The 15,799-nt window shown below is 36.6% G+C and overlaps 1 protein-coding gene and 1 pseudogene across 2 annotated transcripts in view; one reads left to right on the top strand and one right to left on the bottom strand.

Moving 5' to 3' along the window:
• BAZ1B (bromodomain adjacent to zinc finger domain 1B) overlaps positions 1 to 15,799 on the bottom strand; it is a 66,375-nt gene that overhangs the window by 31,639 nt on the left and 18,937 nt on the right. For both annotated transcript variants that reach the window (XM_060032253.1, XM_060032254.1), the window contains exons 4-6: positions 15,078 to 15,279; positions 12,156 to 12,277; positions 9,801 to 9,998 (exon numbers count right to left, since the gene is read on the bottom strand). In XM_060032253.1, coding sequence (XP_059888236.1) covers positions 9,801 to 9,998; positions 12,156 to 12,277; positions 15,078 to 15,279 — 522 coding nt within the window. The remainder of the gene's footprint in view (positions 1 to 9,800; positions 9,999 to 12,155; positions 12,278 to 15,077; positions 15,280 to 15,799) is intronic.
• LOC132438854 (large ribosomal subunit protein eL42-like) lies at positions 4,241 to 4,563 on the top strand (annotated as a pseudogene).

Genomic DNA, 15,799 nt, shown 5'->3' with positions numbered 1-15,799 from the left:
ACCTTTAGTACAACTAGGGGTATTCTATGTTTAGAATGGTAGAAAGTACACCATTTAAGTATTTTTGTTTAAATTCAGAAACATATTTTCTTATTAAGAGTATCAGTAAGTATACTAACGACAACAAAACACTGCTCACAAATAAGGAGCCCTCCTGATCCTGGCTCCTTAACCTCCTCTCTGTCTTCGCCCCACACCTCAAGAACTCTTTCCCACGAATACATTATTAACTACAAGCCCCATAGGACTTCCCTGGAGGCGCAGTGGTTAAGAATCCGCCTGCCAATGCAGGGGACATGGGTGCGAACCCTGGTCCGGGAAGATCCCACATGCCGCAAAGCAACTAAGCCTGTGCGTCACAACTAGTGAGCCTGGGCTCTAGAGCCTGCGAGCCACAACTACTGAGCCCATGCGCCACAATTATTGAAACCCGCACACCTAGAGCCCGCGTTCCACAACAAGGGAAGCCACTGCAATAAGAAGCCTGCACACTGCAATGAAGAGTAGCCCCCGTTCGGCGCAACTAGAGAAAGCCTGTGAGCAGCAATGAAGACCCAACACAGCCAAAAATAAACAAACAAATAATAAATAAATTTATTTAAAAAAACCTACAAGCCCCATAAGTTCTCAAACACACAATTCTCTCTTGATCATCCCCTCACATCTTTCAAATCCACTCCCTTTAGTACCCCAACTCTGCAATCCTTCAATCCCAGCAGGACCCTTAAATCAGTTAATTCTATCACGTTTTCACCAATCTCACTTCTTTGTCCTTCTTAACTCAGGTTAAGTTCCACAGACAGTCATTCCAATCAATCTTGCATAAACCTACAGTTCCCTTGTCTCTCTTGCTCTATTATATCAAGTTACTCCTAGCCTGCACTTGTTAAGCTTGAACATGACTAGAATAAAAGACACAATGACAGTGTGTGGACTTATTTTAAATTCATGATCAGGTACCTCAGATGGATCCTGAATGCCACTCAGTAATCACAATATATTCCCTTAGTCCATTTACCTTCTCACTCTCCTGGATATACATCTTTTCCTATCTCTTAAAATCTCCACCTTATCCCCATTATACAGAATTAGTTAATAGGTTAGAACCCAGTCAACCTGCCATTGTTTCTGTTTAAATGTGCATTGAAACAAAACCAAAAACACTGCTGATTTTGATGTTTTAAAATATAATTACAAAGAAAAAAAGCCTGGCAGTTAAAACACATACTACATGAAATAATAGCCAAGCAATGAAAAAGTATAGCCAATTCAAAAAAAATTTTTTTTGTTTCAAGTGATTAGGAGAAAGACTAGATAACCCCTAGAATATTTGACTTCTATTACCAAAAGCAGCTAAGCACATAAAAGGCACTCAGAGACTGCTGAGTTTAAGTTTCTGAGTGGAAAGGACTAACTTGCTAAGAAGCAGTCTGGAGGCAGTGGATAAGACAGGCTAGTGTGAGATGAGACTACAGGCCAGGAAACAGCTGAAGACTATCGAATATGAAATTAGGACCCCTTTAAAAAGGCAACAGAGAAACAGCTATGGTGAAATAAATCTCAGAGATGCTACACAACAACACCTATGCTCCTGTTGAAGTAAACAAAACAGGTACAATAAAATTTAATAAGTTGTACTACAATGCCAAATAAGCTTTAAACATTAAGGATATAATCATCAGAGAAACAAACTCATAGAACCTAAGCAGCACAAGAGGTAGAAATATGGTCTGCAATGAATGAGTGGCTATACTTAACAAATCCTTCTTCTGGCTAAGTTCTCTAACTTTAAAGGCCAATCTGCCTTTTAAGAACTACAGGCAATTGCAGGTTACTGTTCCTCCAGCTGGCTGTTTTTGTTCCCTGACCAAAACGGGATGTTTTGTTCCTCAATTATCTTCCTCAGTATGGGCTGACAAAGAGGTTTCATAGTTTATAGAACATAAACATTATCTGTGACTCAGGCGACACTTTCCCCAGAGGCAAGAATTTCTCAGTTCTAGTTCCCCAGAACTATATTTTAAAATGTTAAAAAGAATAAGCAAAGATAACTTATGTATGATTCCATTCTTCTTGCTGGCAGTAATATTACCAAAACTCCAGAGAGGACAATATTTCAGAGACCACCCTACAAATCACGAATAAGACCCAAAACTACCCTGGCAGGAATTAAGGACAAATATGTGCCTTCCAAAAGTTAATCATCCACTTCAGCTAGCCTTGGAAAATCTTCAGAGTACAAACATAATGGATTGATACTTTTTCTAGTGAGCAGGATAAGAGATTATCTCTAAAGTCATTCTAAAATAAAATTTATCACTAAAAAGGAGTTTAGTGTGAGACTATGTTTCATTTTTACCATTTTAAATAAATATCTAATAGGGTCTATTATAATTGGGCCACTTCTTAATTTACTGATTACATTTCTTTCTATTTAAAAAGTCACTCAAATTTAGCATAAATTTCTTCTACTTAGAAGCACTCTATTATGCAGAAATAATGCAAGAAAGAGCTGGGATGGCTTAGCCATGAGATGGTCCAGCAGCCCATTTTTATCTATAAGGTGTGTTTTTTTGCCAAGCCACACCACATTAATTTTTTTTCTTAAAAATGAAAGAAATTAACTCACCCAACCCCCTCCCAAAAGGCCGGCTCCCCGCGTGAGCAGTCCTTCAGTAACTGGATCATCTCAGCATAGGGCATGCTGGGCAGTCACAGCCAATGGGAGCCGGCATGGCTGGACTCAGGGGGAATCTGAAAAAGTATAAAACCACTTATGTGCTAAGGGTCTCCCCTGTCCCCCATTCAGCATAAGTAATCTACCAGAGTAGTGCATAGAGAAGGAGAAAAGAATGGGCATCTGGATTAGCAGTATTATAGTTTTCTGGAAAAGGCCCTTCTTAACTGCTAAACAGGGAAAAATATTTATGTATGTATTAGCAACACGAGAGGCTATAAGAAAAATAGTGTAAAAAAAAAAAAAGAAGGAAAATAGTGTATACAGTTCCATACTTGTTCCCTGTCACCTGGAACGAACCACCACCACAAATAAGGAAATCTAATAAGATAAAAATGAAGAAACTTAATATTTATAGCAGCTCATTCAGATGCTAAACTTAACTTACTAGTAAGCAGTCAGAACCCTAAACTAGAAAACTTTGGCAATCTGCATTCTGATTCTATTCCACTCTTCTCATTCACCCCAGGAACGATGTTAGGAGTTTTAAGGCAACATTCATATAGTGTGCTTGTCTCAATCTCTAGATGCCTTTATCAGCAAATCTGTGAAATGTGTTACTATACAATATTTTTAAGTGCTTTGAAATTAATGTAATTTATTTTTAAAAGTACTACTGCTCTATGGCACTTCCCTGGTGGTCCAGTGGTAAAGAATCCACCTTACAGTGCAGGAAATGCGAGTTCGATCCCTGATCAGGGAACTAAGATCCCACATGCCATGGGGCAACTAAGCTCGTGTGCCTCAACTACTGAGCTTGCGTGCCTCAAATAGAGCCCACGCACTCTGGAACCCATGCACCACAACTAGAGAAGAGAAAAAACCTGCACGCCACGACTAGAGAGAAGCCCACACACAACGAAGAGCCCGTGCCGCAACAGAAGATCCCGTATGCCTCAACAAAGATGCTGCAACTAAGACCCGACACAGCCAAAATAAATAAATAAATAAATAAATAAATAAATAAATAAATTTTTGGGAAAAAGTACTGTTGCTCTAGTGTCTAATTCATAAACAAACTTCAAGCACCAAAATTTAATCAAAGAAAAATCTTAAGACCATAAACACTTACTTGAAACATCAGTTATTAGGAGAGATAAGAAACATCTTTTAAAATGTATAATAATTAGTATCACTAATAATGAGACAAAATTACACCATGTGCCTTCTGAAATGATTCACTGAGAAGAATACAACATCAGTTCTGTGGTATTACTAAGCATGAGGAAATAAACTTAAATTGAGGAACATTATACTAAATAATTGGTTTGTATTCTTAAAATTATCAAGGTTTTTAAAAGACAAAGGAAAACTGAGGGACTAATCCAGATTAGAGAAGACTACAGAGACATAACAAGTAAATGTAATACATGATACTACCCTGGATCCTATTAGGGCCAAAACAAAATATGTTTGGCTAAAAGGATGTTAATGGGACAACTGGCAAAATTTGACTAAAAACTGTAAATCACTTCTTTCCACACCGACAGTGCTCTCGCATACATGGTAACCATTCCTAAAACCTGCTGGATTTTCTGTAATTAGTGTTGCAAACCTGCCCACAAAGTGATACAGTACAAGAAGCGCAAGGATTCTCTGTATTCTCCAAGGAAAGGAATGTTATGACAGGAAGGAGAGTGGCTATGGTGGACAGACTAAGCTGGTTTTCCAGAAAAAGGCTAAATAAAACCACAAAGAAGATTTTGCTGAGGCTTGAATGCATTGAGCCCAACTGCAGATCTAAGAGAATGCTGGCTATTAAGAGAAGCAAGCATTTTGAGCCGGGAGGACGTAAAAAGAGAAAGAGCCAAGTGATCCAGTTCTAAGCTTCATATTTTGTTTTATTATGAAGATAATAAAATCTTGAGATTACGTTTACTTTAAAAAAACTACAGATCAGATAACAGTATCGTTTTCATGTTAATTTCTTGATTTTGATCACTGTACTATAGTTATTATAGAAAATATCCTTGTCTTTTAGGAAACACATATTCAAGTATTTTGTAAAAGGGTATCCTGTCTTATAACCTACTACCATCAGCTCAGAAAAAAATAATGTGTATAAAGAGAAAAAAATAATAGGGACTCCCCTGGTGGTCCAGTGGTTAAGAATCCGCCTTCCAATGCAGGTGACGTGGGATCGATCCCTGGTCGGGGAACTAAGATCCCACATGCCGTGGGGCAACTAAGCCTGCGCCACAATTAGAGAGCCTGTGTGCCACAACTACTGAGCCCACACACCGCAACTAGAGAAACCTGTGCACTGCAACTACTGAGCCCATGCTCTGGAGCTCACACACCACAACTAGAGAGAAGCCCGCACACCACAACAAAGAGCCCACACACCTCAACGAAAGATCCTGCATGCCGCAACAAAGATCCCCCAACTAAGACCCAATGCAGCCAAATAAATAAATTAATTAATTTAAAAAAAATCATCTGCTCAACTCCTAATCCAGAACTTGGAGGGCAGTAAATAATAAATTGAAATGACCAAAAAGTCAAATCAAAACAAATTTTAAAAAAAACAGAAAAAATAATAAAACAAATGTGGTAAATGTTAAAATTTGAGGAATCTACTTGAAGAGTACAGAGAAATTCTTTATAGTATTTGTCACCTTTTCTATATGAAATTATTTCAAAATAAAACGTTTTTAAAATGTATTCAGAATATTAAATCAATCCAAATTATTTTAGGACTCCAAATGTCTTAAAAAGTGTTATTTTTCTTGTTACGTCTCTAACCAAATGCTTCCTTACTAGGATATACCACTCCAAAATAAGACTTCAAAACATGGACAGGGAATTCCCTAGTGGTCCAGTGGTTAGGACTCCAAAGCTTCCACTGCTGGTGGCACAGGTTCGATCCCTGATTCGGGAACTAAGATCCTGCATGTCACGTGACACAGCTATTAAAAAAAAAAAAGGCAAAACATTATAGACAGACTAACAAAACACTAGAGCTGCCATGTATTAGAATACGGAAATGAGCTAAGATAGCTGATTTCGTGTTAGATGACAGTTATTTTATCATCCAAGTGCCTTGTAAATCATTCCTCCAAGTCATTAGGCCTACAAAATATTCACCCCTAAACTCAACGGTCAGTTGCATTTTTCTCCTCAATGAACAGAATGGAACTTCTTAAAGAAATGAATTCACTAGCCATGTACATATTATACCTATGCTAAACATCACAGGATATAAAATGAGTAAGATAGCTTTTAATCTCAAGTAATTTATATTCTAAGGTTCTACAAGACCACAAGCACACCCCCATCATCACACTAGGCCCTACTCAGGTAACACTCCAAAATTCTACATTTCTAAATAATTTTCCTCTTTCCCACCTAAGCTCTCCTAGTTGGTCCTTTCCTAAAACTATTACTCACAACTTGCTTCCTCTCTCCAGACCTCATCTCTCTCTATAGTAGTTGTATTCAGCAGCCTAGCATAACATTAAATTCTACAAAAACCAAAGAAAAAAATTTTAACCTATTGCTTTTGGTTCCCATTTCAATGTACTTGCTGCCAAAGTAAGCTCAAACCCACTGCCTCTGGGACAGGCAGATCACATGTGATCAACTCTGATGTTCGATGCATTATTTTATTTATCTTTTTTAAGATTTTTTTTTTGATGTGGACCAGTTTTAGAGTCTTCATTGAATTTGTCACAATATTGCTTCTGCTATATGTTTTGGTTTTTGGCTCTGAGGCATGTGGGATCTTAGCTCCCTGACTAGGGATTGAACTTGCACCCCCTGCACTGGAAAGCAAAGTCTTAACCAGTGGACCGCCAGGGAAGTCCCCACTGCATTATTTTAAATTTCCTTTAGATCAGGAAAGAATCCAAAGCACTCTTTTATGGTCTACTTATCCATACCTTTACTATATTCTGTCCTGGCTGAGATGCCAAAAGTTCTTTGAGAAAACCAATTTTATAAAAAGGAAAAATAAACATACATAAACTCAAAAGATAAAATCAGTGAAATGTCAAATAGTATTGGGGAATAAGAAATTATTGTTTAAGGTATGCAAAATACATTAAAAGACAAGTGTATGCTCTGAATTTACAGACTGGTATCTTACATGACTCAATTTCTCTAAGTAGAATCACTGCCTTCTTACAGCAGTTTAGTGTAAACAAGCTTGCACTTCTAGTCTCTATCAGAATTACAGCCAAAATTCATTAAGTTAATATTTTAAGTCCTCATTAGAAAATTTCAGAGTAGCCAATTTCTTCAGAAATTGCTTTTCAAGATATAATAAATTCTTAAAACAAAACAAACAAAAAAAGATATAAATTCCTGGAATTCTAAGTCTCTGGCTCCTACAGAAAGTGTGGATCAGCTTTTTTGTTCTAATAAAACCCAAAGACCTTTTTATCCATAAATTATACTCAGTCTTTCTTTCATGTTACTCACATATTTGAATCACTGAACTAAAATACATAAAAGACAACTGTAAAATTTAAAAAGAAGAAAATATTTAGGACTCAAATGATCCAAGAGTCTAAAACCTATTTAGAGATGATCTTATATACAATTTTCATACAGTAAAGACAGTAAGTTCCTGTTATAAACACCGAAAGCTGTATCACAGTTCCAAAACTCTACAGCAATAAAACGAAAACAAATTAAAATTTCCCCTCAGTAAATAAAAAAATTTAAGAAAAAGTTTAGGTTTACTAAATAGTTCTATGGAAATTTTAGTCCTGATCTAGAAAAAGTCAACTAATCCCTAAATTTGTCTTTTTACACAAATGATAAAAATTTAAAGAGCCTAATGGAAGATAATGCTGTGACATAAATCACAGCAAGATCTTTTTTGACCCACCTCCTAGAGTAATGAAAATAAAAACAAAAATAAACAAATGGGACCTAATTAAACTTAAAAGCTTTTGCACAGCAAAAGGAAACCATAAACAAGACGAAAAGACAGCCCTCAGAATGGGAGAAAATATTTGCAAACGCAGCAACAGACAAAGGACTAATCTCCAAAATATACAAACAGCTCATGGAGCTCAATATCCAAAAAACAAACAACCCAATTAAACAATGGGTGGAAGACCTAAATAGACATTTCACCAAAGAAGACATACAGATTGCAAAGAGGCACATGAAAAGATGCTCAACATCACTGACTGTTAGAGAAATGCGAATCAAAACTACAATGAGGTATCACCTCACACCAGTCACAATGGCCATCACCAAAAAATCTATAAACAATAAACGCTGGAGAGGGTGTGGAGAAAACGGAACACTTTTTTTTTTTGTGGTACGAGGGCCTCTTACTGTTGTGGCCTCTCCCGTTGCGGAGCACAGGCTCCGGACGCGCAGGCTCAGCAGCCATGGCTCACGGCCCTAGCCGCTCCATGGCATGTGGGATCTTCCCAGACCGGGGCACGAACCCGTGTCCCCTGCATCGGCAGGCGGACTCTCAACCACTGCGCCACCAGGGAAGCCCAAACGGAACACTTTTGCACTGTTGGTGGGAATGTAAATTGATACAGACACTGTGGAAAACAGTATGGAGGTTCCTTAAAAAAACTAAGAACAGAACTACCAAAATGACCCAGCAATCCCACTACTGGGCATATACCCTGAGAAAACCATAATTCAAAAGGACACATGTACCCCAATGTTCATTACAGTACTATTTACGATAGCCAGGACATGGAAACAACCTAAATGTCCAACAACAGATGAATGGATACAGAAGACGTGAGTACACATATACAATGGAATATTACTCAGCCATAAAAGGGAACGAAATTGGGTCATTTGCAGAGATGTGGATGGACCTAGAGTCTGTCATACAGAGTGAAGTAAGCCAGAAAGAGAAAAACAAATATTGTATATTAATGCATATATGTGGAATCTAGAAAAATTCTAGGTACAGATGAACCTATTTGCAGGGCAGGAAAAGAGATGTGGACGTAGAGAATGGACATGTGGACACGGGGGGAAGGGGAGGGTGGGATGAACTGGGAGATTAGGTTTGACATAAATACACTACCATGTGTAAAACAGCTCGTGGGAACCTGCTGTATAGCACAGGGAGCTCAGCCCGGTACTCTGTGACAACCTAGATGGGTGGGATGGCGGGTGAGAGGTCCAAGAGGGAGGGGATATAGGTATACATATAGCTGATTCACTTCATTGTAGCAGCAGAAACTAACAAAACACTGTAAAGCCAATTATACTCCAATAAAAATAAAAATAATAAAAAAAAGAAAAAGTTTAGGTTTACTAAATAGTGTTCCATGGAAATTTTAGTCCTGATCTAGAAAAAGTCAACTAATCCCTAAATTTTTCTTTTTACACAAATGTTAAAAACTTAAAGAGCATAATGGAAGATAATGCCTGATCGTGCTGGTCTAGAATAAGAAAACATGCTAATGCTAAACTACAGTTGGAGGTCTTTACCAATGTTTGAAGAAGTAAAATTATGTCTCAATATACTTTTGTTAACGATATCAACATAAGGTAATTGAAGTAATTTAGTTGTATGACTCAGTTGTAAGATAGCCTTAGTTTTTCATAATTACAAGAAAGAGATGAAAATATATATATACCATACAACTTTATAAGAATATTCTGAAAATCAAATGAGATAATTAAAGGAAAAATAATAGAAGTACTAGATTTTCTACTAATCTGTCATACAAAGCAATACTTAGTCCTTTTCAAGGCTGAAAGTATATTTGATCTTATCTCACATACAAAATCAGTTTTCATTTTTAGTAATCAATTTGCAAAAATAATTTTTTTTAATACCATACCTCATTCCAAGAAAGATCTGAGACAAAAAGGCACATGCATGTAATTTGTTTCTTTGTTTTAATTATGCAACCATAGTAAAATAAGTCAAATTAGAAGAGGAGATATTCAGTGTGGCCTCTTCCCTACCAACCCCATAATCACAACCTATATGAAATAGATATACGTGAAAACTTTGAATTCATTATCTGAAGTTAGAGTTCAAAATCTACTGTAACCATCAGAGGAAATAAATTCATTCAATAGTGTTCCATCCTGCTGTCCAAAACTTAAGTGACCTTACCTTGTATGGATCAAGCAGAAAGTCACTGAACTTGCTAGGCAAGGAATATTTCTTCACTAATTCATCTTCTACCACCCAAGGTGCATTTTCACCAGTACCAGCCCGTAATGCATTATGCCGTATAAAGTATCGAAGTATCTCCTTATTTGGTGGGCGTTCTGTACGAATCAAGCTGTCTGCTGGCACATTACTGATGATCTAGGTTAACAAATAGAAATAGTTAACTCACTACTGGGGTAAAAAGCAATTAACCAATGAGAACAAAGATTTATATTCTCTCTGGAAAACTCATCATTACACCTATAAAATAGGTTATATACTAGATAGAAGAAGAATAATTTTCAGAGACAGAATGTTAAAGATATCTGTAGGCAATGTGTCAATATGTATCAAAGTCCTAAAAATGGGTGTATCTGTTGAACCAACAGTTCCTCTTGTTAAGAATTTAGAAGTAAATGGAGGGACTTCCCTAGTGGTCTAGCAGTTAAGACTCCATGCTGCCAATGCAGGGGGCTCAGGTTCAATCCTTGGTCAGGGAACTAGATCCCGCCTGCTGTAACAAAGAGCCTGCATGCCACAGCTAAATATCCCACACGAGGCAACGAAGATCGTGCATGCTGCAACTAAGACCCGGTGCAGCTAAATAAATAAATTAATAAATAAATTTTTTTGAAAAAGAAGTAAATGGAAAGTCATCATCAATCGCTTATAAAAGGAAGGGGGAAAAGGAAGGGAATACTACATAAAGGTACATCAATAAGGGATTCATTTTTCTTTTATTTATTTATTTGTTGTTTATTTATTTTTGGCTGCACTGGGTCTTCGCTGCTGTGCACGGGCTTTCTCTAGTTGCGGCGAGCGGGGTCTACTCTTCATTGCAGTGCACGGGCTTCTCATTGCAGTGGCTTCTCTTGCGGAGTACAGGCTCTAGGCGCGGAGGCTTCAGTAGTTGTGGCTTGCGGGCTCTAGAGTGCAGGCTCAGCAGTTGTGGCGCACGGGCTTAGTTGCTCTGTGGCATGTGGGATCTTCCCAGACCAGGGCTCGAACCCGTGTCCCCTGCCATTGGCAGGTGGATTCCTAACTGCTGCGCCACCAGGGAGGTCCCAGCAATGATGTTTTAACTAGCCACCTTGCTGAACGGGAGCTAAGAAACTTAGTGAAAAATTGTATTTAACACACAATTTTCAAATATAAAGAAATCCTAACAATCCAGTAATGTCTTCAGGTCACTAACTATAAAACAAATGAGTCAAAATGAAATAAGACTTGTCAGCATTCTGACGTGGGAAAAAAACAACACTCTAAAGAGGCAAGAGATCCAGGTTATAATCCTTCCTAATCTCATTTATTAAATTAGGAACTTTGATAGAATTATTTAATTTCTCAGGCCATAGCTGTTTCTTCTATATAACAGTTAGACATGAAGACAAATGTGCAACTGCCTTCCACACCTAGCCGCCCTCCTGCTTCTTTCTAATGATGAGATCTTAGACATATAGGAATAAAAGTACCCAAAAGCAACATGGCATATTTCATGAAATCTAGAATGCTATTAATGAAAGACACATTATGTACCACAAAGAAAAGAATTCTTGCCAATTGATATTGAGATATATCCTGATTCCAGCAGATACAAACTACTATATATAAAATAGATAAACAACAAGGTCCTACTGTATAGCAAAGGGAATTATATTCAATATCTTGTAATAAACTATAATGGAAATGAATATGAAAAAGAATATACATATATATATATGTATAACTGAATCACTCTGCTGTACACCAGAAACTAACACAATATTGTAAATCAACTATACTTCAATTTAAAAAAAAAAAGATACATATCCTTATTCTGGAAATATAAAAATATGAAAGTTGAACATCTCAGAATCAATAAAACATAGTACTAAGTTATTTAAAGGGTATTCACCATTTTAGATTATTAGCTTCAGATGCCTTGAAAAAGCACTGGTTAGAGTTAACTCACTTTCTGAGTTTAATTATATTACAAATTGCTCTGCTTTTAACTGGGAAGAGCTATTTCCTCAGGAAGCCCATAACCACTGGAAACAGAGTCTTATTTTTTCAAATAACTAAGTTTGAAGCTCAAATGTAAACTACTCTCACACCCTAATAATTCCTATTAAAAAGGAAAAAGCATGCTATCTCCTAGGAAAGACAATACAGTTTAAAGTCATAATTACAAAGACCAGAAAACCACTCAGAATTTGTTGTAGAAACATTTATTTACATTTTTCTTTAGCACATTTTCTACGAGAAAACGAGCCCTTTGATATTTTCTTAAACAACATCTACTACATGTAAGAGGTTTAATATAAAGTGCCAACTAACCTTATCTTCATTTTGTAGTTTCACATCATATTTGTGAGGCAGAAATTTTGGAGGTGCCCATTTCCTCTCTCCTTTCTTTAATGAAGTAGGAAGTTTTCGTGGAGATCTACGTGCTCTGTCATCTAATCAAATCAATAGAAAATTAGTGAAAAAAATAATTCTTTTAATTCTATCCACTCAGTAATCTTCCTGAACAGCTACTCTGCAACCAAGCACTGAGTGATGGGGCCCTAAGGTAAATCATAAGGTCCTTACTTCAAGTAGCTAAAGTCTATGGGAGGAGTCAACAATAATTACAATACAATGGGTAAATAGTATAATAGAGATTGGTATAGAAAAATACTAGATTAGAGAGAAAAATTCTCAAAAAGAGAGAAGCAATGTCTAATTTAGTCTGGAAGATAGGCAGGGAAGACTCAGAAAGAATATGACTTGTTCAGAGACTGCAAATAATGAGATACAGGTGAATATGATCTACAGTACAATTAAAAAAATCAGACTACAGAGGTAAGTAGGGGCTTATAAATTATAACGAACCTTGTATACCATTCATATAGGCTGGAATTTGTCTTACGGACACTAGGGAAACAAAGGATTTTTGATCTAACTAACTAGATGTACATTTTGGAAAGAGCACTAGTGTGAAAAAATGAAGAAAAAGAAAAAGCACTTTCAGCAGTTAGAAAATGAATAAAATGGGAAGGTGAGACTGAAGAAAGGGAATCATAAGATATAATCTTAAACATCTGGATTAATGTATCAGAATGGTGAAGGAAAGAGTCAAGAAGACAGACTTGGTAACCAACTAGATGTGGGAATGTTAAAGGTTTCTAAGTTTTCTGCCTTAGAAATCAAGTAGATGATGATGTAGTGAAAAATAAAAAGGCAAAATAAATAAATAAATAAAAATAAAAAGGCAGAACAAAAACCATATGAAAAAAATCTAAGGAATGGCAGTGGGGAAAAAGAAAATAAAAAAAGAAAAGTAGTTAAGAGAAATAGGAGACTGTGCTATCAAATAAACTAAAAGATTTGAGAGTGACCAACAGTGTTAAATGTAAAAGAAAAGTAAAATGGACTAAGAAGAAATCAGTGGATTTGGCAATTAGGGGTCACCCATAACCTTATTAGGAACAGTTTTAGGACTAAAGAGGCAGAAGTTAGACTATAATAGCATAAGGAATAAACTGATGGTCAGAAAGTGGAGACAACATTCTCAAGAACTTTGGCTTGAATGAGTAAGACAGAAATAGAACAACAGGATCAAGGGAGGGTATGTTTTTGTTTTTAGAAAATGGAACTTCATTTATAAGTTGAGAAGAACCATCAGAGAGAGGGTTAAAAACACTGTAGAGTAGAATAATAAGAGTTAACCCAATCCTTGAGAAAGCAGGAAGGAATGGAATTCAAAGCACAAGTATCTTGACCAAGAGGAAGGACAGACAGATCCCTTCTGAGATGAAGGAAGAACACAGACATTCGTAACAGTGAGGTTAAAAACACAAAACTGAAAAGTTCCTGCCTAATACATTTTTCCCCCCATAAAGTAGAAGGAAGGTTACCTTGTGAGAAAACATTTCGTATACTGGAATTTGTCTCTCATATTTCTATGTAAATTCTAATCAGTTTTCCCCCTGAAAACATTCAGAGTACATCATAACATTCTTTAGCCTGCCTACCATTCTTTCCACATACTAGCAATAACATTATATCCCAAAATTAAAACCTAAACTAAGGCATATAACACCCTAAAAAAGAAGCCAAAGCCTAAAACTAGGGGTTCCTAGTACACGTTTAAGGCATAAAACTAACAACTGTAACACATCATTGGTATTCCAATGATCTGGTTCTAGAAGAAGTGTTAGAAGACATATCATCAGTCAACACCTAACCAACACACTTATCAACCTCAAGTCTTGGGAATTATAAGTAATATACATGTTAGAAAACTTCAGTATCAAAAAGAAGGAAAAGAGAAACTGAAAAACATAGACGTTAGCATTCAAAATGCAGAGTGGAAAACAAAACTGAAGCATCAACAACTGGGGCAGACGAGCCTCAGAAGTTTCCTCGGGACTAGATAAGAACATTCCTTTAAAACCATCTGCACATATCCAAAACATCTGGAGAGACAAAGAATAGAATGGAAGACATACAGCATAACATTCTAATGAAATGTTCTAATTCAAACTTTGTAATAGTTAAATAATGAGGTAAAATTTGATCCTCTAACAATCATGGGGAAGGGGATCAATATACATGACTACTTGAGTACTCATATTTGTGGAGACAGAAGACACCTATCCCAGTCAAATTCCTTACTGACACAGATTTAAAAAAAAAAAAGACGACCTCAGAGGACGATTTATTTTTCCAATGGGCAATGTCTCAGTTCTTCAACTTTCAAAACATTACATTATGTCTCCAAGTCCCTAAAAATTACTTTCAGATATCATAGTGTTTCAGAATTCTGGCAGCTCCCATCTGAGACAAATTTGAGTTACAAAATACAGATAAAAGGAAGAATCTCAAAACTGTCACACTGGCTTGCAATGTGAAGAGAAACAGAGATTAGAATTTATCCCTCATACTCTGATCACACCCCTTCCACACATATACATAATTCCAACTTAAAGAGAAAAGGCAGGCAAACTTACTTTCCCATCTTGGGTAGCTAGGTATGTGCACATAGATTTCCAAGCAACTAGAGGAAATGACTTCCCAATTGTCTTAATTGTGTAGGGAGATTTAAATCTTGATTCACTTTGTAGGTATTTTAGTTGTTTTCCGAATCATAAACAGACAAAATCATGTCTATATAGCAACAAACCCAATTACAAATTTAATTGCTAGAGAACTCAAAAAGATTTGCGCATAATATGAGTTGCACAACTCATTAAGGAAAGCTACTATCATACGTACTAATACTCTCTCTCCTTCCTTCATCCTCTTTCACAATTGCCTCCTTCTTCTGATGGTCCTGAGCGATTTGGCTAGAATTCTCTTTGTCACTTGAGGGAGAATCACAGGCACCATCAGATTTCTTCTCAGTGGCCTCTTCATCCACTTTCTCCAAAGGATGAATCTTCACAATCCTCACCTTTAGCATTTTTTCCTTCCCAACCTATAAGGGAGATAGGAGAAAAAATCAAAGATAATAATTAAGGGGACTTGCCTGGTGATCCAGTGGCTAAGACTCCACGCTCCCAATGCAGGGGGCCTAGGTTCAACCCCTGGTCAGGGAACTAGATCCCACATGCTGCACCTGCATGCCGTAACCAAGACCCAGTTCAGCCAAATAAATAAATAAATATTAAGAAAAAAAAGATATTAAGAACTAGAAACCTAAAGGTAACATTTAGAATATATTATCCAATACACATTCCACCTCACCTGACAAAAGTCACTGAAACTCTAAAGTAGTCAAGCACAGTGATTTTTTTCAACTTTATTTCTCAGATCTCCAGGTTGAAATATGACATCTTAAAAAATAAAATGATCACAATCTAGTTCATAATTCACGTACCAATATACTAATGCCAAAGGGCAACTACTGCACAAACCTGAGAAATGTGTAAATAAAGTTCAAGAATTTCCATTTTCTAAAAAAAAATATATATGGATATTCAATTCTCCAGAACATC

Source organism: Delphinus delphis, chromosome 15 (assembly GCF_949987515.2).
Source record: "Delphinus delphis chromosome 15, mDelDel1.2, whole genome shotgun sequence".
NCBI lineage: Eukaryota > Metazoa > Chordata > Mammalia > Artiodactyla > Delphinidae > Delphinus > Delphinus delphis.
The sequence above is the reverse complement of the archived record's forward strand: the minus strand, read 5'-3'. Positions and strand labels throughout refer to the sequence as shown.